The sequence below is a fragment of the Epinephelus lanceolatus genome, chromosome 10, assembly GCF_041903045.1.
Source record: "Epinephelus lanceolatus isolate andai-2023 chromosome 10, ASM4190304v1, whole genome shotgun sequence".
In the NCBI taxonomy this organism is placed as follows: Eukaryota; Metazoa; Chordata; class Actinopteri; order Perciformes; family Serranidae; genus Epinephelus; species Epinephelus lanceolatus.
In genome coordinates, this window is record NC_135743.1 from 270,001 (window position 1) to 294,006 (window position 24,006).

The window sequence follows — 24,006 nt, forward strand, 5'->3', positions numbered from 1 at the left end:
GATGGACGGTGATGGATGGTGATGGGCGGTGGTGGACGGTGATGGATGCTGATGGGCGGTGGTGGACGGTGATGAGTAGTGATGGACGGTGATGGATGGTAGCTGCAGATTTTCATCAGGACATCAACTGTAAACTCTGCTCCTGCTGACCTCCACCTGCTGCTGCTGGGTAACCAGGTGGATGTTTTCAGATTAAATATCAGTAAACATGGAGAAGAAAATGCAGGACATGGAGAAGATGGAGGACGTGGACAAGATGGAGGACGTGGAAAAGATGTAGGACACGGAGAAGATGGAGGACATGGAGAAGATGGAGTACACTAATAAGATGGAGGACAGGGAGAAGATGGAGACGCGAAGAAGATGGAGGACAGGGAGAAGATGGGGAAGATGGAGGACATGGATAAAATGGAGGACATGGAGAAGATGGAGAACAGGAAGAAGATGGGGACAGGGAGAAGATGGAGACGTGAAGAAGATGGAGAAGATGGAGGACAGGGAGAAGATGGGGGACATTGAGAAGATGGAGACATGGAGAAGATGGAGGACATGGAGAAGATGGAGTTTAGGAAGAAGACGAGGGACGTGGAGAAGACGGAGGAAAGAGAGAAGATGGAGGAGGTGGAGAAGATGGGGGACATGGACACCAGCTGAACTAACATTCTGTTAACCATCGTACAGACAGTGATAATAACCTGAACGACCTACATCAGTTTTTAACAGGACAGCTCCGTCCAACCAGGGGACAGAGCAGAGGATTCTGGGAGAGAAGGAGAGGAGGCGTGGCTTTAATAAGCCCGGTGACATGGGGAGAACATGCTAACTCAGAGAGGCTCCTCCACCTTGGGGTCAAACAGTGACAGTGCTAACCACTGCTCCACCGTGCCACCCGCTGTGACTTCCTGTGACTGATTAATGTCAGATTATAAATAAAGGTTTGAACGTGTCGCCGTCACTGAGCGGCGGCTGGAGGTCAGCGCCATCTGTTAGACTGAAGAAACTCCACCCACTGACACGCTGACGTTGATGATTGACTTCCTGTTTGTCCGTCACAATGATGTGTTAATGTATCTGTGTGTGTGTTTGTGTGTGTTTCAGACTTGCTGTTTGGAGTCCCAGGGAAATACACTGGAGTCAGTCACTACAACAGGAAGAGGGTGGTGACCTACACCATCACGGTGGTGCTGTCCAGATATGACGCCAGGTGAGTCACACCTGCACAGGAAATAAAAAAAAAGTGCATGTTCATCTGAATATGATTTATTCTGACTTTTGTTGTCATTTTTAACATGAAGAGAATATTTAGTCCTCAGAGTGTGTGTGTGTGTGTGTGTGTGTGTCTGTCTGTCTGTTCAGGGCTGATGTTAATGTGACATCATATAAAGGAAGCTGTCACCATGTTTATTCACTGTGTGACACGTTATAAATCAGCTGTCATGGTGATGGTGGTGATGATGACGGTGGTGATGATAATGGTGATGGTGGTGATGATGGTGGTGATGATGACGGTGGTGATGGTGGTGATGATGACGGTGGTGATGGTGATGGTGGTGATGATGATGATGGTGATGGTGGTGATGATGGTGGTGATGATGGTGATGATGACGGTGGTGATGGTGATGGTGGTGATGATGATGATGGTGACGGTGGTGATGATGGTGATGGTGGTTATGATGACGGTGGTGATGATGGTGGTGATGATGGTGATGGTGACGGTGGTGATGATGGTGATGGTGGTTATGATGACGGTGGTGATGGTGGTGGTGATGATGATGATGGTGGTGATGATGATGATGGTGATGGTGATGGTGGTGATAATGACGGTGGTGATGATAATGGTGATGGTGGTGATGATGGTGGTGATGATGGTGGTGATGATGACGGTGGTGATGATGATGATGATGGTGGTGGTGATGGTGGTGATGATGGTGGTGATGATGACGGTGGTGATGATGGTGATGGTGGTGATGATGACGGTGGTGATGGTGATGGTGGTGATGATGATGATGGTGGTGGTGATGGTGATGATGGTGGTGATGATGATGATGGTGGTGGTGATGGTGATGATGGTGATGATGATGGTGGTGATGATGGTGATGATGATGGTGGTGATGGTGGTGATGGTGATGCTGATGGTGATGGTGATGATGATGGTGATGATGGTGATGGTGATGATGATGGTGGTGATGGTGATGATGGTGATGATGATGATGGTGATGATGATGGTGATGATGGTGGTGATGATGATGATGGTGATGATGGTGACGATGATGATGGTGATGGTGGTGGTGGTGGTGATGGTGGTGGTGATGATGGTGGTGATGATGATGGTGATGATGGTGATGGTGATGATGATGGTGGTGATGGTGATGATGGTGATGATGATGATGGTGATGATGATGGTGATGATGGTGGTGATGATGATGATGGTGATGATGGTGATGATGATGGTGGTGGTGGTGGTGATGGTGGTGATGATGATGGTGATGATGGTGGTGATGATGATGATGATGGTGATGATGATGGTGATGATGGTCGTGATGGTGATGATGATGATGATGATGATGGTGGTGGTGATGATGATGGTGGTGATGATGGTGATGATGGTGGTGGTGATGATGATGATGGTGATGATGATGATGATGATGATGGTGGTGATGATGATGGTGATGATGGTCGTGATGGTGATGATGATGATGATGATGATGATGGTGGTGGTGGTGGTGATGGTGGTGATGATGATGGTGATGATGGTGGTGATGATGATGATGGTGATGATGATGGTGATGATGGTCGTGATGGTGATGATGATGATGATGATGATGATGGTGGTGGTGATGATGATGGTGGTGATGATGATGGTGATGATGATGGTGGTGATGGTGATGGTGGTGATGATGATGGTGGTGATGATGGCGATGATGGTGATGGTGATGATGATGGTGGTGATGGTGGTGATGATGATGGTGGTGATGATGATGGTGATGATGATGGTGATGATGATGGTGGTGATGGTGATGGTGGTGATGGTGATGGTGGTGGTGATGATGATGGTGGTGATGGTGATGGTGATGATGGTGGTGATGATGATGGTGATGATGATGGTGATGATGATGGTGGTGATGGTGATGGTGGTGATGATGATGATGGTGATGGTGAGGATGATGGTGATGATGGTGATGATGATGATGATGACGACGATGATGATGGTGGTGGTGATGATGATGAAGATGTGTCTCCTCCCCCTCAGCTTCCTGAGCAGCCTGCGGTCTCGTCTGAAGCAGCTCCACCCATCATCTAACTGCAGCCTGAGAGACGATCACATGGTTCATGTCCACTTCAAAGAGGAGATCGGCATCGCTGAGCTCATCCCTCTGGTCACCACCTACATCATCCTGTTCGCCTACATCTACTTCTCCACACGTCAGTCCTGCTCTGTCTGTCTGTCTGTCTGTCTGTCTGTGATCACACACACATCAATCTGTGAGACCTGTTGATCTGTTCTGTACGACATCTATTGCACGTCTGTCCGTCCTGGAAGAGGGATCCCTCCTCAGTTGCTCTTCCTGAGCTTTCTACCATTTTTCTCCGTTAAAGGGTTTTTTGGGGAGTTTTTCCTGATCAGCTGTGAGGGTCCTAAGGACAGAGGGATGTCGTATGCTGTAAAGCCCTGTGAGGCAAATTGTGATTTGTGATATTGGGCTTTATAAATAAAATTGATTGATTGATGACACCCTCAGTATATCACACACACACACACACACACTCATGATTGTGTTTACTGTTTATGTTAACAGCTGATATATTTAATGAACTGACTGAAGTCTTCATCATGTGACTCTCCTCCTCTTCCTCCTGCAGGGAAGATCGACATGGTGAAGTCAAAGTGGGGTCTGGCTCTGGCCGCTGTGGTCACTGTCCTCAGCTCTCTGCTCATGTCTGTGGGACTCTGCACGCTGTTTGGACTCACGCCGACGCTCAACGGAGGGTACGGACGCTTGTCAGACCTTAGTCTGGTTTGGTTTGTTAGCAGGACTCTTAGAACAGGGCTGAGGGACGGGGACAGGGCTGAGGGACTTCTGAGGGACGGGGACAGGGCTGAGGGATGGGGACAGGGCTGAGGGACGGGGACATGGCTGAGAGATGTCTGAAGGACAGTAAGTAAGTAAGTAAATCTTTATTTATACAGCACCTTTCACAGCTAGAAGTCACAAATTGCTTCACAATAAATATACAAACAGTTAAATTAATAGAAAACACAGCAAGTACAAACAGCAAAAGATACAGTGTAATCTAAACAACAATCTATTGTCCAAACGCCTGCCTAAAAAGGTGTGTCTTCAATTGCATCTTAAAAATATGGACAGAGGCTAAGTATCTCAGGTCCAAGGGCAAGGAGTCCCAAAGCTTTGGGGCCACGGATTGAAAAGCTCGGTCACCTCGAGTTTTCACCCTTGTCCGAGGCACAGCCAGGAGCCCCTGGTTAGAAGACCTCAGTGACCGGTTGGAGATGTAAGGGTTGAGGAGCTCGCAGGTGTAAGCAGGGGCTACTTTGTGGAGTTACTGTTACTTTGGAATTTAAAGTGAACAGGAAGCCAGTGCAGGGACGCCAGGATGGGGGTGATATGGCAAGACTTATGTGACCGAGTGAGCAACCTGTCAGCGGCATTTTGGACGAGTTGTAAACGGTCCAGAGATGTTTTACTGAGGCAGGTGAATAGTGGATTGCAGTAGTAAAGCCGGGATGAAATAAATACATGGATGGCCATTTCCAGTTCTGAGTGTGAGACGATGGACCTGAGTTTTGCAAGGTTTCTGAGGTGGAAGAAGCATGAGCGGGACAGAGAATTAACATGTTTTTCAAACAGCATGTTTTGGTCAAAAATTACTCCAAGGTTCCTGAGATCAGACCTGATGTTATGTGCCAGTGACCCCATGTGGTTGACCACCTTAGAGACCGTAGAGTCATCCGCAGTAATAAGAAACTCAGTCTTGTCTGCGTTTAGTTGGAGGAAGTTGTTGGACATCCAGTTCTTGATAGCAGACAGACATTCATGGATTATGTTGATTTCGTCTGTTATCTGGTTTAAATGACAGGTATAGTTGGATGTCATCTGCATAACAATGATAGGAAACATCTTTGAAATTACTGATGATGCGGCCAAGGGGAAGCATATACAGGGAGAACAGTATAGGGGCCAGAACAGAACCCTGAGGCAGGCCACATGACAGTGGGGCGGGGTCAGACACAAAAGGGGTAACAGCTACTGAGAAGCTTCTCTCACTGAGGTAGGAGGCGAACCACTTTAAAGCACTTCAACCTGCTCACTAGCTCAGCAATATCCTGCAGAGTGATAGAGGGGAAACTGCTTAGAGAAACCTGCCTGGGTGGACAGGTTGGAGGGGAGGCATTGGAGGGGGTGATACTAGCCCTAACAGCAACAACCTTATTCACAAAAAAGACAGAAAATTATTACAATCCTGATTGGAGGAAGCAGGGACTGAGGGGAGTGGAGGACTGATAATGTTATTAATAATCTGGAATAAGACTCTGGGGTTTCGCCTGCTGGATGTGATCAGGTTAGCAAAACAAGCAGTCCTTGTGTTCTTAATCAGCGCATTGAGCTCTGTTAACAGATCTTTGAGATCGAGACGGTGGACCTGGTGGACCTTGGTGGTTTTCCAAAGCCATTCTATTTTTTAACATTTGCGTTTGTGGCTGTGGATCTGGTTATTTACCCAAGGAGAGGAGTTAACAGGTCTGATGGTACGGGTAACTGTGGGGGCTATTTCATCTAAAATTGTGGAGCAGTGGGAGTTGAAAGCATGAAGGAGAGAATCTACGTCCACATGAGGTGACTAAGCTTGGCCTGCACAGCAGTCAAAAGCAGCAGAAAATTTTCCCGCCAAGAGACTGTTAAGGATGCGTAAAATTTTTGCTTGCTTCCCTGGTGAAACATCAGCATCAAGTCATAGATTGAATAGAACACTTTTGTGGTCAGTTACAAGCAAATCCTCAGTACTAACATCTGTGACATTCAAACCAAAAGTGAAAACCAGATCCAGAGTGTTACCCTTAATGTGCGTGGGACCAGATATATGCTGTTTCAGGTTAAATGACTCTGTGATATTTAATTGGTCATCAAAACTTCAAATGTCAAAAAAGATCTAGTGCTCAACTTGCAGGTAGTAAAACAGTCTCTGTGGACTATGGCTAGCCCCCCACCATGGCCCGAGGCCCGCGGGGCACAGGAGAAAGAGCAGTTTGGAGGACAAAGTTCAATCACTGAAACAGATTCCTGCTCTTTCTGCCAGGTCTCTGTTATCAGCAGGCAGTCCAAACCCTTGGCAACAAAGAAATCATTCAAAATGAATGATTTATTGGCTATTGATCAGGCGTTCAATAATGCGAAACAGATGCATGTGTGCATGTCCAGAGTAGCAGTGCAATTAATAGGGAATAAGTTCTGATAGCATCTGGGGATATTGTGAGGCTTCACTGGATACGGTCTATCGGTAATTAAAACAGGAATGTTTATGGAACGGAAGACGCAGTCTGTGGAGGCAGTATGAGAAGGGCCAGGTTCTGTAGGATGACTTAGATACAACCCAGAAACAGTGCTATTGCACTTGGAGCTATCTGTAGACATTAGTGGCAGTTGCAGTTGGCGCCTGTAGGGGGGGTGGTTACGGGAGGCAGTACTCGCAGAGCTCACAAAGGGCATCGTAGTTTAAGAAGAAGAAGAAAGCGCTGAGGAGGGGGTGTAGCATGTAAACAGTCACGCGTGTGTGTGTGTGTGCGCGCCATGCCGTGTACAGTCTACTGTATGTTGGCTGCAAGCATGCGGCTACCTAATTTACTCAGGTGCAGTCCGTCCTGCCGATAGAAAGAGGGGCGATTACAAAATAAGTTAAAGTTGTCGACAAAATTAAAACCAAGGGTACTGCAGGCGTTCCGGATCCAAAAATGGAGGGAGAGGAGTTTGTTGTGGGAAGAGACCCACTAATGAAGATTGACTTCCCCCAGTCTTTCAGAGTGGTGAACAGACTGTTAAAGTCCTTCTTCAGCAGTTCAGACTGACACCGGACAACATCATTCGTACCGAGGTGCAAAATGACACGTTTGACGGAGTCTGGAAAAGATTCGAGTAAATCTGGGGGTTTGTCTATGATTTTTGAGGCAGTGGCTCCTGGAAAACATAAGTGGTGGCGTTAAAAAAGCAGATATTTCTCATTGTGGAGTCCCCCACTATGGCAGTAGTTGGGGGGAACCATGGACCAGGAGGGGGAGGTGAGCCCTGTTACTCCATGGGGGGTGCCGGTGAAGAGTGTGGCGGGGAGACAACTGTGGCTGCGGGCTTGGCAGGGAAGTCCACTGGAGCGCTGGAACTGAGGAAGCCGGCCTGTATGTAATGGAGTAATGTGTGGTGACGTAGTAAGCTTGTTGGATTAGTTGGGAGGCTACTTTCTCTAGTTTTTAGCAGTTCTTTTGAGCCACAAATGGAACCTTACACGCGAAGACTCCAAAAGGAGTCTGCAGCGGTGTGTAGTCACAGATCAGGCAAAGATTTAGGTCCTGCAGAAAGTGACACTTAACGGCGCCAAAGTGATGGAGGACGCCAGAGAGCAGTAGCGCCTGACTTCCGGTTCCTGGTGTGTGTTGAGGGAGTAGCAAGCAAACTGGCCTGAGGGACGGGGACAGGTCTGAGGAAGTTTGGAGGAAATGATGTAACCTTTAGTTCAGAGTTCAGAGAGACAGGAATTGAGTTAACAACAGTCTGTAAACGTGTGGTGGAAATCTGTAAAGGTCATTTCATGTTCCTCATAAGGACGCAGAACGTAATTGGCTGATATCGGCCTCGTTAACGTCCCTCAGCCTATCAGCAGATATGACATCACATCAGGTGAGGAAGAGGACGGTGAGGCTCTGACAGCTGGACACCAGCGGGGACACGTCATGTCATATTCAGTGACTCAGGACACAGCTCTGACGTCACATCTCTGTGCGTCTGACGTGATGAATGTCTTCACTGTCCTTACTGTCCCAACCTCTGATGAGGTCCCGGCCCGACCCGGCTTGGGCCTGCGGGCTCGAGCAAACAATCTAAGCTCTACCCCTGATGGGTCACCTGTTGGGTCGCCTGATGGGTCACCTGATGTGTCACCTGTTGGGTCGCCTGATGTGTCACCTGATAGGTCACCTGATGTGTCACCTGATGGGTCACCTGATGGGTCACCTGATGAGGCACCTGATGGGGCGCCTGATGGGTCACCTGATGGGGCACCTGATGGGGCACCTGATGGGTCACCTGATAGGTTACCTGATGGGTCGCCTGACGGGTCACCTGATAGGTTACCTGATGGGTCACCTGTTGGGTCGCCTGATGGGTCACCTGATGTGTCACCTGTTGGGTCGCCTGATGTGTCACCTGATAGGTCACCTGATGTGTCACCTGATGGGTCACCTGATGGGTCACCTGATGGGGCGCCTGATGGGTCACCTGATGGGGCACCTGATGGGGCACCTGATGGGTCACCTGATAGGTTACCTGATGGGTCGCCTGACGGGTCACCTGATAGGTTACCTGATGGGTCAACTGATGGGTCACCTGATAGGTTACCTGATGGGTCACCTGATAGGTTACCTGATGGGTCACCTGATAGGTCACCTGATAGGTCACCTGATGGGTCACCTGATGGGTCACCTGATAGGTTACCTGATGGGTCAACTGATGGGTCACCTGATAGGTCACCTGATGGGGCACCTGATGGGTCACCTGATAGGTTACCTAATAAGTCGCCTGATAGGGCACCTGATGGGGCACCTGATGGGGCACCAGATAGGTTACCTGATAGGTCACCTGATGGGTCACCTGATGGGTCGCCTGATAGGTTACCTAATAAGTCGCCTGATAGGTCACCTGATGGGGCACCTGATGGGTCATCTGATAGGTTACCTGATGGGTCGCCTGATGGGTCACCTGATAGGTTACCTGATGGGTCACCTGATGGGGCACCTGATGGGGCACCTGATGGGGCACCTGATGGGTCACCTGATAGGGTACCTGATGGGTCGCCTGATAGGTCGCCTGATGGGTCACCCGATAGGTCACCTGATAGTTCACCTGATGGGTCACCTGATGGGTCACCTGATGTGTCACCTGATGGGTCACCTGATAGGTCACCTGATAGGTCACCTGATAGGTCACCTGATGGGTACTTCATGGGTCACCTGATAGGTCGCCTGATGGGTCACCTGATGGGTCACCTGATGGGTCACCTGATAGGTCACCTGATAGGTCACCTGATGGGTACTTCATGGGTCACCTGATAGGTCGCCTGATGGGTCACCTGATAGGTCACCTGATAGTTCACCTGATCTGTCACCTGATGGGTCACCTGATGGGTCACCTGATAGGTCACCTGATGGGTACTTCATGGGTCACCTGATAGGTCACCTGATGGGTTGTGTAATCAGCTCTTATGTAGACACATCTGATTTCAGTCAGAGACTCATCCTCACCTGAGACCGTCTCTGATCAGGAGTCCAGACTGTCTCGTGTCTATGGAGACATGTCTCATCATCATGTCCAGCATGTTCCCTCAGTCTCAGCTCACTTCCTAATGTCTGTCTCTCTGTCCGTCCATCTGTCTGTCTGCAGGGAGATCTTTCCATACCTGGTGGTGGTCATTGGTCTGGAGAACGTCCTGGTCCTCACCAAGTCTGTGGTGTCCACGCCCGTTGACCTGGAGGTCAAACTACGCATCGCTCAGGGTGAGAGGACACACACAGAGCACACACAGAGGACACACAGAGCACACTTTAGAGGACACACAGAGCACACTTTAGAGGACACACAGAGGACACAGAGAGGACACACAGAGCACACAGAGGACACACAGAAGACACAGAGAGGACACACAGAGCACACAGAGGACACAGAGAGGACACAGAGGACACACACAGAGCACACAGAGCACACACAGAGCACTCAGAGCACACACAGAGGACACTTTAGAGGACACACAGAGCACACTTTAGAGGACACAGAGAGGACACAGAGGACACACACAGAGCACACACAGAGGACACACACAGAGCACACACAGAGGACACACAGAGCACACTTTAGAGGACACACAGAGCACACTTTAGAGGACACAGAGAGGACACAGAGAGGACACACAGAGCACACAGAGGACACACAGAGGACACAGAGGACACAGAGAGGACAAAGAGGACACACACAGAGCACACAGAGCACACACAGAGCACTCAGAGCGCACACAGAGGACACGCAGAGGACACACAGAGCACACACAGAGCACACACAGAAGACACACAGAGGACACACAGAGGACACACAGAGCACACACAGAGCACACACAGAGGACACACACAGAGCACACACAGAGAGCACACACAGAGCACACACAGAGCACACACAGAGAGCACACACAGAGAGCACACACACAGAGCACACACAGAGAGCACACACAGAGAGCACACACAGAGAGCACACACAGAGAGCACACAGAGCGCACACACACAGAGCACACACACAGAGCACACACACAGAGCACACACAGAGCACACACACAGAGCACACACACAGAGCACACACAGAGAGCACACACAGAGAGCACACACAGAGAGCACACACAGAGAGCACACAGAGAGCACACACAGAGAGCGCACACACAGAGCACACACACAGCACACAGAGAGCACACAGAGAGCACACAGAGAGCACACACACAGAGCACACACAGAGAGCACACAGAGAGCACACAGAGAGCACACACAGAGAGCACACACAGAGCACACAGAGAGCACACACACAGAGAGCACACAGAGAGCACACACAGAGAGCACACACAGAGCACACACAGAGAGCACACACAGAGCACACACAGAGCACACACAGAGCACACTTTAGAGGACACACAGAGGACACAGAGAGGACACACAGAGCACACAGAGGACACACAGAAGACACAGAGAGGACACACAGAGCACACAGAGGACACAGAGAGGACACACACAGAGCACACAGAGCACACACAGAGCACTCAGAGCACACACAGAGGACACACAGAGGACACTTTAGAGGACACACAGAGCACACTTTAGAGGACACACAGAGGACACAGAGAGGACACAGAGGACACACACAGAGCACACACAGAGGACACACAGAGCACACACAGAGGACACACAGAGCACACTTTAGAGGACACACAGAGCACACTTTAGAGGACACAGAGAGGACACACAGAGCACACAGAGGACACACAGAGGACACAGAGGACACAGAGAGGACAAAGAGGACACACACAGAGCACACAGAGCACACACAGAGCACTCAGAGCGCACACAGAGGACACGCAGAGGACACACAGAGCACACACAGAGCACACACAGAAGACACACAGAGGACACACAGAGCACACACAGAGCACACACAGAGGACACACACAGAGCACACACAGAGAGCACACACAGAGCACACACACAGAGCACACACACAGAGCACACACACAGAGCACACACACAGAGCACACACAGAGAGCACACACAGAGCACACACAGAGAGCACACAGAGAGCACACACAGAGAGCACACACAGAGAGCACACAGAGCGCACACACACAGAGCACACACACAGAGCACACACACAGAGCACACACAGAGCACACACACAGAGCACACACAGAGAGCACACACAGAGAGCACACACAGAGAGCACACAGAGAGCACACACAGAGAGCACACACAGAGAGCACACAGAGAGCACACACAGAGAGCGCACACACAGAGCACACACACAGCACACAGAGAGCACACAGAGAGCACACACAGAGCGCACACACAGAGCACACACAGAGCACACACAGAGAGCACACACAGAGAGCACACAGAGAGCACACAGAGAGCACACAGAGAGAGCACACACAGAGAGCACACACAGAGCACACAGAGAGCACACACACAGAGAGCACACAGAGAGCACACAGAGAGCACACACAGAGAGCACACACAGAGCGCACACAGAGAGCACACACAGAGCACACACAGAGCACACACACAGAGAGCACACACAGAGCACACACACAGAGCACACACAGAGAGCACACAGAGAGCACACAGAGAGCACACACAGAGAGCACACACAGAGAGCACACAGAGCGCACACACACAGAGCACACACAGAGCACACACACAGAGCACACACAGAGCACACACACAGAGCACACACACTGAGCACACACAGAGAGCACACACAGAGAGCACACACAGAGAGCACACAGAGAGCACACACAGAGAGCACACACAGAGAGCACACAGAGAGCGCACACACAGAGCACACACACAGAGCACACACACAGCACACAGAGAGCACACAGAGAGCACACACAGAGCACACACAGAGAGCACACACAGAGAGCACACACAGAGAGCACACAGAGAGCACACACAGAGAGCACACAGAGAGCACACAGAGAGCACACACAGAGAGCACACACAGAGCACACACAGAGAGCACACACAGAGCACACACAGAGCACACACAGAGCACACACAGAGAACACACAGAGCACACACAGAGAGCACACACAGAGCACACACAGAGCACACACAGAACACACAGAGAGCACACACAGAGCACACAGAGAACACACACAGAGAGCACACACAGAGCACACACAGAGAGCACACAGAGCACACACAGAGAGCACACAGAGCACACACAGAGAGCACACACAGAGCACACACAGAGAGCACACAGAGCACACACAGAGCGCACACACAGAGCACACACACAGAGCACACACAGAGCACACACAGAGCACACACAGAGAGCACACACAGAGCACACAGACAGAGCACACACAGAGCACACACACAGAGGACACACACAGAGGACACACACAGAGGACACACAGAGAGCACACACAGAGCACACACACAGCACACACAGAGAGCACACAGAGAGCACACACACAGAGAGCACACACACAGCACACACAGAGGACACACAGAGAGCACACACACAGCACACACAGAGGACACACAGAGCACACACACAGCACACACAGAGAGCACACACACAGCACACACAGAGCACACACAGAGGACACACAGAGAGCACACACAGCACACACAGAGCACACACAGAGGACACACAGAGAGCACACACAGAGGACACACAGAGAGCACACACAGAGGACACACACAGAGCACACACAGAGGACACACAGAGGACACACAGAGAGCGCACACACAGAGGACACACAGAGAGCGCACACACAGAGGACACACAGAGAGCACACACAGAGAGCACACACAGAGCACACACAGAGCACACACAGAGGACACACACAGAGCACACACAGAGCACACACAGAGAGCACACACAGAGCACACACAGAGAGCACACACAGAGCACACACAGAGAACACACACAGAGAGCACACAGAGGACACACACAGAGCACACAAAGAGGACACACAGAGGACACACAGAGAGCACACACAGAGGACACACACAGAGCACACACAGAGAGCACACACAGAGAGCACACACAGAGAGCACACACAGAGAGCACACACAGAGAGCACACAGAGAGCACACACAGAGAGCGCACACACAGAGCACACACACAGCACACAGAGAGCACACAGAGAGCACACAGAGAGCACACACACAGAGCACACACAGAGAGCACACAGAGAGCACACAGAGAGCACACACAGAGAGCACACACAGAGAGCACACACAGAGCACACAGAGAGCACACACACAGAGAGCACACAGAGAGCACACACAGAGAGCACACACAGAGCACACACAGAGAGCACACACAGAGCACACACAGAGCACACACAGAGCACACTTTAGAGGACACACAGAGGACACAGAGAGGACACACAGAGCACACAGAGGACACACAGAAGACACAGAGAGGACACACAGAGCACACAGAGGACACAGAGAGGACACACACAGAGCACACAGAGCACACACAGAGCACTCAGAGCACACACAGAGGACACACAGAGGACACTTTAGAGGACACACAGAGCACACTTTAGAGGACACACAGAGGACACAGAGAGGACACAGAGGACACACACAGAGCACACACAGAGGACACACAGAGCACACACAGAGGACACACAGAGCACACTTTAGAGGACACACAGAGCACACTTTAGAGGACACAGAGAGGACACACAGAGCACACAGAGGACACACAGAGGACACAGAGGACACAGAGAGGACAAAGAGGACACACACAGAGCACACAGAGCACACACAGAGCACTCAGAGCGCACACAGAGGACACGCAGAGGACACACAGAGCACACACAGAGCACACACAGAAGACACACAGAGGACACACAGAGCACACACAGAGCACACACAGAGGACACACACAGAGCACACACAGAGAGCACACACAGAGCACACACAGAGCACACACACAGAGCACACACACAGAGCACACACACAGAGCACACACACAGAGCACACACAGAGAGCACACACAGAGCACACACAGAGAGCACACAGAGAGCACACACAGAGAGCACACACAGAGAGCACACAGAGCGCACACACACAGAGCACACACACAGAGCACACACACAGAGCACACACAGAGCACACACACAGAGCACACACAGAGAGCACACACAGAGAGCACACACAGAGAGCACACAGAGAGCACACACAGAGAGCACACACAGAGAGCACACAGAGAGCACACACAGAGAGCGCACACACAGAGCACACACACAGCACACAGAGAGCACACAGAGAGCACACACAGAGCACACACAGAGCGCACACACAGAGCACACACAGAGCACACACAGAGAGCACACACAGAGAGCACACAGAGAGCACACAGAGAGCACACAGAGAGAGCACACACAGAGAGCACACACAGAGCACACAGAGAGCACACACACAGAGAGCACACAGAGAGCACACAGAGAGCACACACAGAGAGCACACACAGAGCACACACAGAGAGCACACACAGAGCACACACAGAGCACACACACAGAGAGCACACACAGAGCACACACACAGAGCACACACAGAGAGCACACAGAGAGCACACAGAGAGCACACACAGAGAGCACACACAGAGAGCACACAGAGCGCACACACACAGAGCACACACAGAGCACACACACAGAGCACACACAGAGCACACACACAGAGCACACACACTGAGCACACACAGAGAGCACACACAGAGAGCACACACAGAGAGCACACAGAGAGCACACACAGAGAGCACACACAGAGAGCACACAGAGAGCACACACAGAGAGCGCACACACAGAGCACACACACAGCACACAGAGAGCACACAGAGAGCACACACAGAGCACACACAGAGAGCACACACAGAGAGCACACACAGAGAGCACACACAGAGAGCACACACACAGAGAGCACACAGAGAGCACACAGAGAGCACACACAGAGAGCACACACAGAGCACACACAGAGAGCACACAGAGAGCACACACAGAGCACACACAGAGCACACACAGAGCACACACAGAGAACACACAGAGCACACACAGAGAGCACACACAGAGCACACACAGAGCACACACAGAACACACAGAGAGCACACACAGAGCACACAGAGAACACACACAGAGAGCACACACAGAGCACACACAGAGAGCACACAGAGCACACACAGAGAGCACACAGAGCACACACAGAGCGCACACACAGAGCACACACACAGAGCACACACAGAGCACACACAGAGAGCACACACAGAGCACACAGACAGAGCACACACAGAGCACACACACAGAGGACACACACAGAGGACACACACAGAGGACACACAGAGAGCACACACAGAGCACACACACAGCACACACAGAGAGCACACAGAGAGCACACACACAGAGAGCACACACACAGCACACACAGAGGACACACAGAGAGCACACACACAGCACACACAGAGGACACACAGAGCACACACACAGCACACACAGAGAGCACACACACAGCACACACAGAGCACACACAGAGGACACACAGAGAGCACACACAGCACACACAGAGCACACACAGAGGACACACAGAGAGCACACACAGAGAGCACACAGAGAGCACACACAGCACACACAGAGAGCACACACAGAGGACACACACAGAGCACACACAGAGGACACACAGAGGACACACAGAGAGCGCACACACAGAGGACACACAGAGAGCGCACACACAGAGGACACACAGAGAGCACACACAGAGAGCACACACAGAGCACACACAGAGCACACACAGAGGACACACACAGAGCACACACAGAGCACACACAGAGAGCACACACAGAGCACACACAGAGAGCACACACAGAGCACACACAGAGAACACACACAGAGAGCACACAGAGGACACACACAGAGCACACAAAGAGGACACACAGAGGACACACAGAGAGCACACACAGAGGACACACACAGAGCACACACAGAGGACACACACAGAGGACACACAGAGGACACACAGAGAGCGCACACACAGAGGACACACAGAGAGCACACACAGAGAGCACACACAGAGAGCACACACAGAGAGCACACACAGAGCACACACAGAGCACACACAGAGGACACACACAGAGCACACACAGAGAGCACACACAGAGCACACACAGAGCACACACACAGAGAGCACACACACAGAGCACACAGAGAGCACACAGAGAGCACACACACAGAGAGCACACAGAGAGCACACACAGAGAGCACACACAGAGAGAACACACAGAGAGCACACACAGAGAGCACACACAGAGAGCACACACAGAGCACACACAGAGAGCGCACACAGAGCACACACACAGAGCGCACACAGAGCACACAGAGAGCACACACACAGAGCGCACACAGAGAGCGCACACAGAGAGCACACACAGAGAGAACACACAGAGAGCACACACAGAGAGCACACACAGAGCACACAGAGAGCACACACACAGAGCACACACACAGAGCACACACACAGAGCGCACACAGAGAGCACACAGAGAGCACACACACAGAGCACACACAGAGAACACACAGAGAGCACACACAGAGAACACACAGAGAGCACACACAGAGCACACACACAGAGCACACACACAGAGCACACACAGAGAGAGCACACACAGAGAGCACACACAGAGAGCACACACAGAGAGCACACACAGAGAGCACACACAGAGGACACAGAGAGCACACACAGAGAGCACACACAGAGCACACACAGAGAGCACACACAGAGAGCACACACAGAGAGCACACACACAGAGCACACACACAGAGCACACACAGAGCGCACACAGAGAGCACACACACAGAGCACACACACAGAGCACACAGAGAGCACACACAGAGAGCACACACACAGAGCACACACACAGAGCACACACACAGAGCACACACACAGAGCACACACAGAGAGCACACACACAGAGCACACACACAGAGCACACACACAGAGCACACACACAGAGCACACAGAGAGCACACACACAGAGCACACACACAGAGCACACACACAGAGCACACAGAGAACACACAGAGAGCACACACAGAGCACACACACAGAGCACACACACAGAGCACACACAGAGAGAGCACACACAGAGAGCACACACAGAGAGCACACACAGAGAGCACACACAGAGAGCACACACAGAGGACACAGAGAGCACACACAGAGAGCACACACAGAGCACACACACAGAGCACACACAGAGCGCACACAGAGAGCACACACACAGAGCACACACACAGAGCACACAGAGAGCACACACACAGAGCACACAGAGAGCACACACACAGAGCACACACACAGAGCACACACACAGAGCACACAGAGAGCACACAGGCCACTCAGAGCACTCTGAGCACACACACAGAGCACACACACAGAGCACACACACAGAGCACACACACAGAGCACACAGAGAGCACACACAGAGAGCACACAGTGTCTCATCTGTACAGTTATAAATCTGATGATGTGTGTGTCATTCACTCGTTAATGTTGTGTTTGTCCTGCAGGTCTCAGTAATGAGAGCTGGTCCATCATGAAGAACATGGCCACCGAACTCTGCATCATCCTCATCGGATACTTCACCCTGGTCCCTGCTATCCAGGTAACACACCCAGACTTCATGTGTTCATACATCATGTGTTCATCACTGAGACATCTGTGTGCAATATTATTTGTGAACGTTCAGTGCAATCTGATGGTTAATCCAGACATCACAGTAATTTGTAGTCTATTGATGTTCATGGACGTATGTAAATTGTATGTTTGTGATTTAATGTGTTTACAGCCACCAGGCACTGAACGTCCAACACAAATTTCCTCCTTGAGGACAATAAAGTTTATTCTGATTCTGATTTTGACATTGTGTGTTTATCAACATGATGATCGTCCGTCTGTCAACATATTCTGTCCAAAAAACTGACGTTTCTCCTCATAACAAACTGTAGCATGTTAGCAGTTAGCACTGTTATTATACGTCAGTCAGAGATACTGACCTGTGTAGCATGTTAGCGGTTAGCACAGTTATTATACTGCAGTCAGAGATGCTAACCTATGTAGCATGTTAGCAGTTAGCACACTGTGATTATACTGTAGACAAAGATGCTAACCTGTGTAGCATGTTAGCAGTTAGCACACTGTGATTATACTGTAGACAGAGATGCTAACCTGTGTAGCATGTCAGCAGTTTGCACAGTTATTATACTGCAGTCAGTGATGCTAACCTGTGTAGCATGTTAGCAGTTAGCACATTGTGATTATACTGTAGACAGAGATGCTAACCTATGTAGCATGTTAGCGGTTTGCACACTGTTATTATACTGCAGTCAGAGATGCTAACATGTGTAGCATGTTAGCAGGGACAGATGCTAGCAGATTTAGCATGTTAGCAGGAACAGGTGCTTACAGATTTAGCATGATGCTAACCCGTGCTGTGTGTGTCTAACAGGAGTTCTGCCTGTTCGCCGTGGTCGGTCTGGTCTCTGACTTCTTCCTGCAAATGTTCTTCTTCACCACAGTTCTGTCGATTGACATCAGACGGATGGAGGTGAGCACACACACACACACACACACACACACACACACACACATACACACACACATACACACAGCTCAGATAAAGAGCACATGTTAGATGTGACATATGTGATTAATAAAACTGTCAGTCATTTTGGTCATCAGCTCATTTTTTTTACCCCCCAACCCTTGCGTTGAAACCTTTCCGTTCACTCTCTCTCAGCTGGCTGATTTGAACCGCCGCCTGCCAGCTGAAGCAGGACTTCCACCGCCCAAGTCCGGTCCGCTGCGTCCACGTGAGGTGCCCCCTCCCCCACGGCCCTCCCCCCACACCATTACCTTGCAGACCCCCACCTTCAGGAACCTGAGGCTCCCCAAGAGGCTGCGTGTCGTCTACTTCCTGGCACGCACACGCCTCGCTCAGCGCATCATCATGGTGAGATGCCGTGACCTCACTGTGTGTGTATAGTGTGTATCCTGTACAGTGTGTGTGTGTTTGTTGTGACAGCAGGTGGAGGAATGATGAGCGACACCTGATGATGTAACAATGTGATGTCATGTGTGATGAGATGAATGTAAATATGAACATAAAGGAACACACTGCTCTTCACCCTCTGATGACTTGCGTGTTTCAGGTTGGCACAGTGATCTGGATCGGCATCCTGGTCTACACCGACCCTGCAGGAATACGCACCTACCTGGCAGCACAGGTGTCTGAGCAAAGCCCTCTGGGAGATCCTGGGGGAGGCGGCCTGGCTCCTCACCTGGGCGTGGCCCCCGTCTTCCGTGGAGGCGATCCTACCAGCACCCTCAGCATCCACCCTGCACCGGATCCGACCCCCTTACCTGAGAACCAATCACAGGGCCACCACAGCGCTGCCAGGGCAGGGCCCCTACCCCAGGCCCCACCCCCCGCGGTGCCTCAAATTACCTGGGGAGCCGAGGATGAGGAGGGCTGGAGGAGGCTGTCCTTCAGACACTGGCCGTCACTCTTCAGTTACTACAACATCACGTTAGCCAAAAGGTGAGCTGAACCTGAGTCCGTCTGTCCGAGGTCATCACACTGCTGACTCAAGGTTGATGTTAGATGTGAGCTGTCAACACACAGAGGTGGTTGAATTATTCTGGTTCACTGTGTAACAGTTAACCATTAAAACAGGCTTTAGGTAAAGATGGCCGACGCGTCTCCACTTCCTCCCACTGTAGAATATCCCAGTATGGTCGCCGCCATCCTGCCCTGGTGACATCACTTAGCCTGTGCAGGTGTGTGGGTGGGACCTTGACACCAAAGCACCAACGCGCCACCCACCTGCCTGACCCAATTAATCAATGGTCAAGCCACGCCCCCTTTTGTATTTATTAGTGATCAGAAAAACAATCACAAACATTAAGAATGACCTGCAGTGACAGGAAACGTCTTAAGTCCATTGAAAAAAAATATAATGTTCCTGCTGATCTGTGGTCACGTTGTCAAGTGTTTGTAACGTCTGTGAACATGATGACTGTCATCTTGTTTCAGGTACATCAGCATCCTGCCCGTCATTCCCGTCACCGTTCACCTGAGTCCTCAGGAGGCCATCGAGACGCGTCACCCTCAGGACACCAGACATCCACCGCCATCCATCCCCAAAGTCTCTGCAGACCTCCAGACGGACCTCACGCTCTACAAGTCAGTATGCACACACATCCCTCAGGACAGGAAGTGAATTTGTTTGTCTGAGATAAAGACCATACTGACGTGTCATCATTAGTTATCTGTGACAGTCACATAACGTGATGTCACACAGACTCGTGATGTCACACAGTGTCATGAAAACTTTTCAGCCCCTTAGACATTTGTCTTTAACCCACGGGTGACGTGTTCATGTCGTCCTCCAGCAGAGGACTTGATATTCATCAGTGTGTCCTCAGCAGTGTCCTGAGCTGTGTCCTCAGCAAGGAGACGTCTCTCTGGACCTCTGGTGTCTCCACCAGGCTGTGGTTGAACTTAACACTGAAATATTGAGTTTAAGTGTGTTTACGTGGAGGTGGAGCAGTGAAGTAGACCTGAGTGTGGAGATCTGAGGGTGGAGGTCTGAGTGATACGGTCACAGAGATGTTCCACAGGTTTCAGACTCTGAGCTGAGAACAGTGACAGATTGTTCTTTGTGTTGCTGTGAGACACTGACGACCCTTGACCTTTGAGGTCAGCCTGCAGGTGGATCAGAGGGTTAAATGTTTGGAGCGGTGTATCGAACGCATCACTGTGACGTCACGCTGACAACAACAGTCGGGTAGAAAACAGGAAGTATGTCACAGTTTTAGAGAGCATCTGTTGTTACTTTCAGCTGTAACGTACACAGACGATGGTTCGACCCGTCTGTTGACTCTGCCGTCATTAATTTATTAATAGTTACAGACGGTGTTCCAACCCGTCTATTGTCTTTGGCGCCATTAATTTATTTATAGTTACAGACGATGGTCCGGCCTGTCTGTTGTCTCTGCTGTCATTAATTTATTTATAGTTACAGACGATGGTCCGACCCGTCTGTTGTCTCTGCTGTCATTAATGTATTTATAGTTACAGACAATGGTCCGACCTGTCTGTTGTCTCTGCTGTCATTAATTTATTTATAGTTAAAGATGATGGTCCGACCTGTGCGTTGTCTCTGCTTTATTGATAGTTTCTGTCTGTGATAAATCAGATCAAATCTACAGATGCTCAGATTCGTCCTGCTGCAGACGAAGTCGCAACAAAAATATGTTTAAGCAATTAAAAAAATCAGCATCAGTGCAAGTGTCACTGTATTTATACCAACACCTCAGTGATTCTCAGCTCTGTTATAACAGCTTCAGTTGGATCAGTTGGATCAGCTGTGAGGGTCCTAAGGACAGAGGGATGTCGTATGCTGTAAAGCCCTGTGAGGCAAATTGTGATTTGTGATATTGGGCTTTATAAATAAAATTGATTGATTGGATCAGTTGGATCAGGTGGATCATTTGGATCAGGTGGATCAGTTGGACCAGGTGGATCAGGTGGATCTGTTGGATCTGTTGGATCAGGTGGATCAGTTGGATCTGTTGGATCAAGTGGATCTGTTGGATCAGGAGGATCTAGTGGATCAGGTGGATCAGGTGGATCACTTGGATCACTTGGACACACTGTACAGGATACACACACATGTGGAGGAGGTGAGGAGGATCAGTTAGATCTGGTGGATCTTTGTGGATCTGTTGGATCTGGTGGATCAGGAGGATCAGGTGGATCTGGTGGATCAGGAGGATCAGGTGGATCTGGTGGATCAGGAGGATCAGTTGTTGAATCTGTTGGATCAGGTGAATCTGTTGGATCTGTTGGATCAGTTGGGACACAGTGGGATATGTGGAACTACACAGACCAGCATACATTACAGACAATAGACATGACCATAAACAACATAAATTTAATAACCATACATATAAAAACAATTGATATAAAAAATAAATAAAAACAATTCATGTAAAAACATAAATATAAAAACATTAATATAAAAAACAATTAATGTAAAAAGCATTAATATGAAAACATAAATATAAAAATCTTAAATATAAAAACATAGATAAAAAACCTAAATATAAAAACAATTAATATAAAAACAATAAATAAAAAACATGAATATAAAAACAATAAATAAAAAACATAAAAAAGGCGTAAATATCAAAACAAAAATATAGAAACAATATTTCCAAAACCATGAATGTAAAAACAAATATAAAAACAATAAATATAAAAACACAAATATAAAAACATGAATATAGAAACAATAAATGAAAAAACATGAATATAGAAACAATAAATAAAAAAACATGAATATAAAAACAATAAATATAAAACAGATAATTAAAGCAGTGAGAAGAATTAATGATGGCACATATTCAGGATTCTCTCCTCAGATATTTTCACACACGTCTTAGAGCTAAAAAAAAAAAAAAAAAAATCAGGAATGTGGAGGTGCGAATTTTAACTGAACTATAACAATGTCTGACCCCCCTTGGTATTGGGACAGAGGGGTGTGGCCTACCCCCTCTTTGGAAAAAAAAGCACTCAGTGCAGATGTGACCAATATTACACAAATATGTAAAACAGATCGAAGTGAGTGTGTTCCACTCATTAAAATGTTGATCAAGGACTCCGTCCAAACTTAGCATTTAACTTGTGTAAATATGTGACAAGTCAAGGTATAGAATTGTTATTCTACACTGAACAAAAATATAAACGCAACACTTTTGTTTTTGCTCCCATTTTTCATGAGCTGAACTCAAAGATCTAAAACATTTTCTATACACACAAAAGACCATTTCTCACAAATCTGTCTAAATCTGTGTTAGTGAGCACTTCTCCTTTGCCAAGACAATCCATCCCACCTCACAGGTGTGGCATATCAAGATGCTGATTAGACAGCATGATTATTGCACAGGTGTGCCTTAGGCTGGCCACAGTAAAAGGCCACTCTGAAATGTGCAGCTTTATCACACAGCACAATGCCACAGATGTCGCAAGTTTTGAGGGAGCGTGTAATTGGCATGGTGACTGTATGAATGTCCACCAGAGCTGTTGCCCGTGAATTGAATGTTCATTTCTCTACCATAAGCCGTCTCCAAAGGCGTTTCAGACAATTTGGCAGTACATCCAACCAGCCTCACAACCACAGACCACGTGTAACCACACCAGCCCAGGACCTCCACATCCAGCATGTTCACCTCCAAGATCGTCTGAGACCAGCCACCCGGACAGCTGCTGCAACAATCGGTTTGCATAGCCAAAGAATTTCTGCACAAACTGTCAGAAACCGTCTCAGGGAAGCTCATCTGCATGCTCGTCGTCCTCATCGGGGTCTCGACCTGACTGTAGTTCGTCGTCGTATCCGACTTGA

The 24,006-nt window shown here is 49.5% G+C and overlaps 1 protein-coding gene across 1 annotated transcript in view; it reads left to right on the plus strand.

Moving 5' to 3' along the window:
* Window positions 1–24,006, plus strand: part of scap (SREBF chaperone) — a 95,574-nt gene that overhangs the window by 45,754 nt on the left and 25,814 nt on the right. Inside the window, exons 6-14 of the mRNA XM_078171251.1 lie at window positions 1,099–1,204; window positions 3,251–3,423; window positions 3,862–3,988; window positions 9,663–9,775; window positions 18,109–18,203; window positions 19,047–19,145; window positions 19,338–19,550; window positions 19,750–20,138; window positions 20,634–20,783. Of these exons, the coding sequence (XP_078027377.1) occupies window positions 1,099–1,204; window positions 3,251–3,423; window positions 3,862–3,988; window positions 9,663–9,775; window positions 18,109–18,203; window positions 19,047–19,145; window positions 19,338–19,550; window positions 19,750–20,138; window positions 20,634–20,783 (1,465 nt within the window). The remainder of the gene's footprint in view (window positions 1–1,098; window positions 1,205–3,250; window positions 3,424–3,861; window positions 3,989–9,662; window positions 9,776–18,108; window positions 18,204–19,046; window positions 19,146–19,337; window positions 19,551–19,749; window positions 20,139–20,633; window positions 20,784–24,006) is intronic.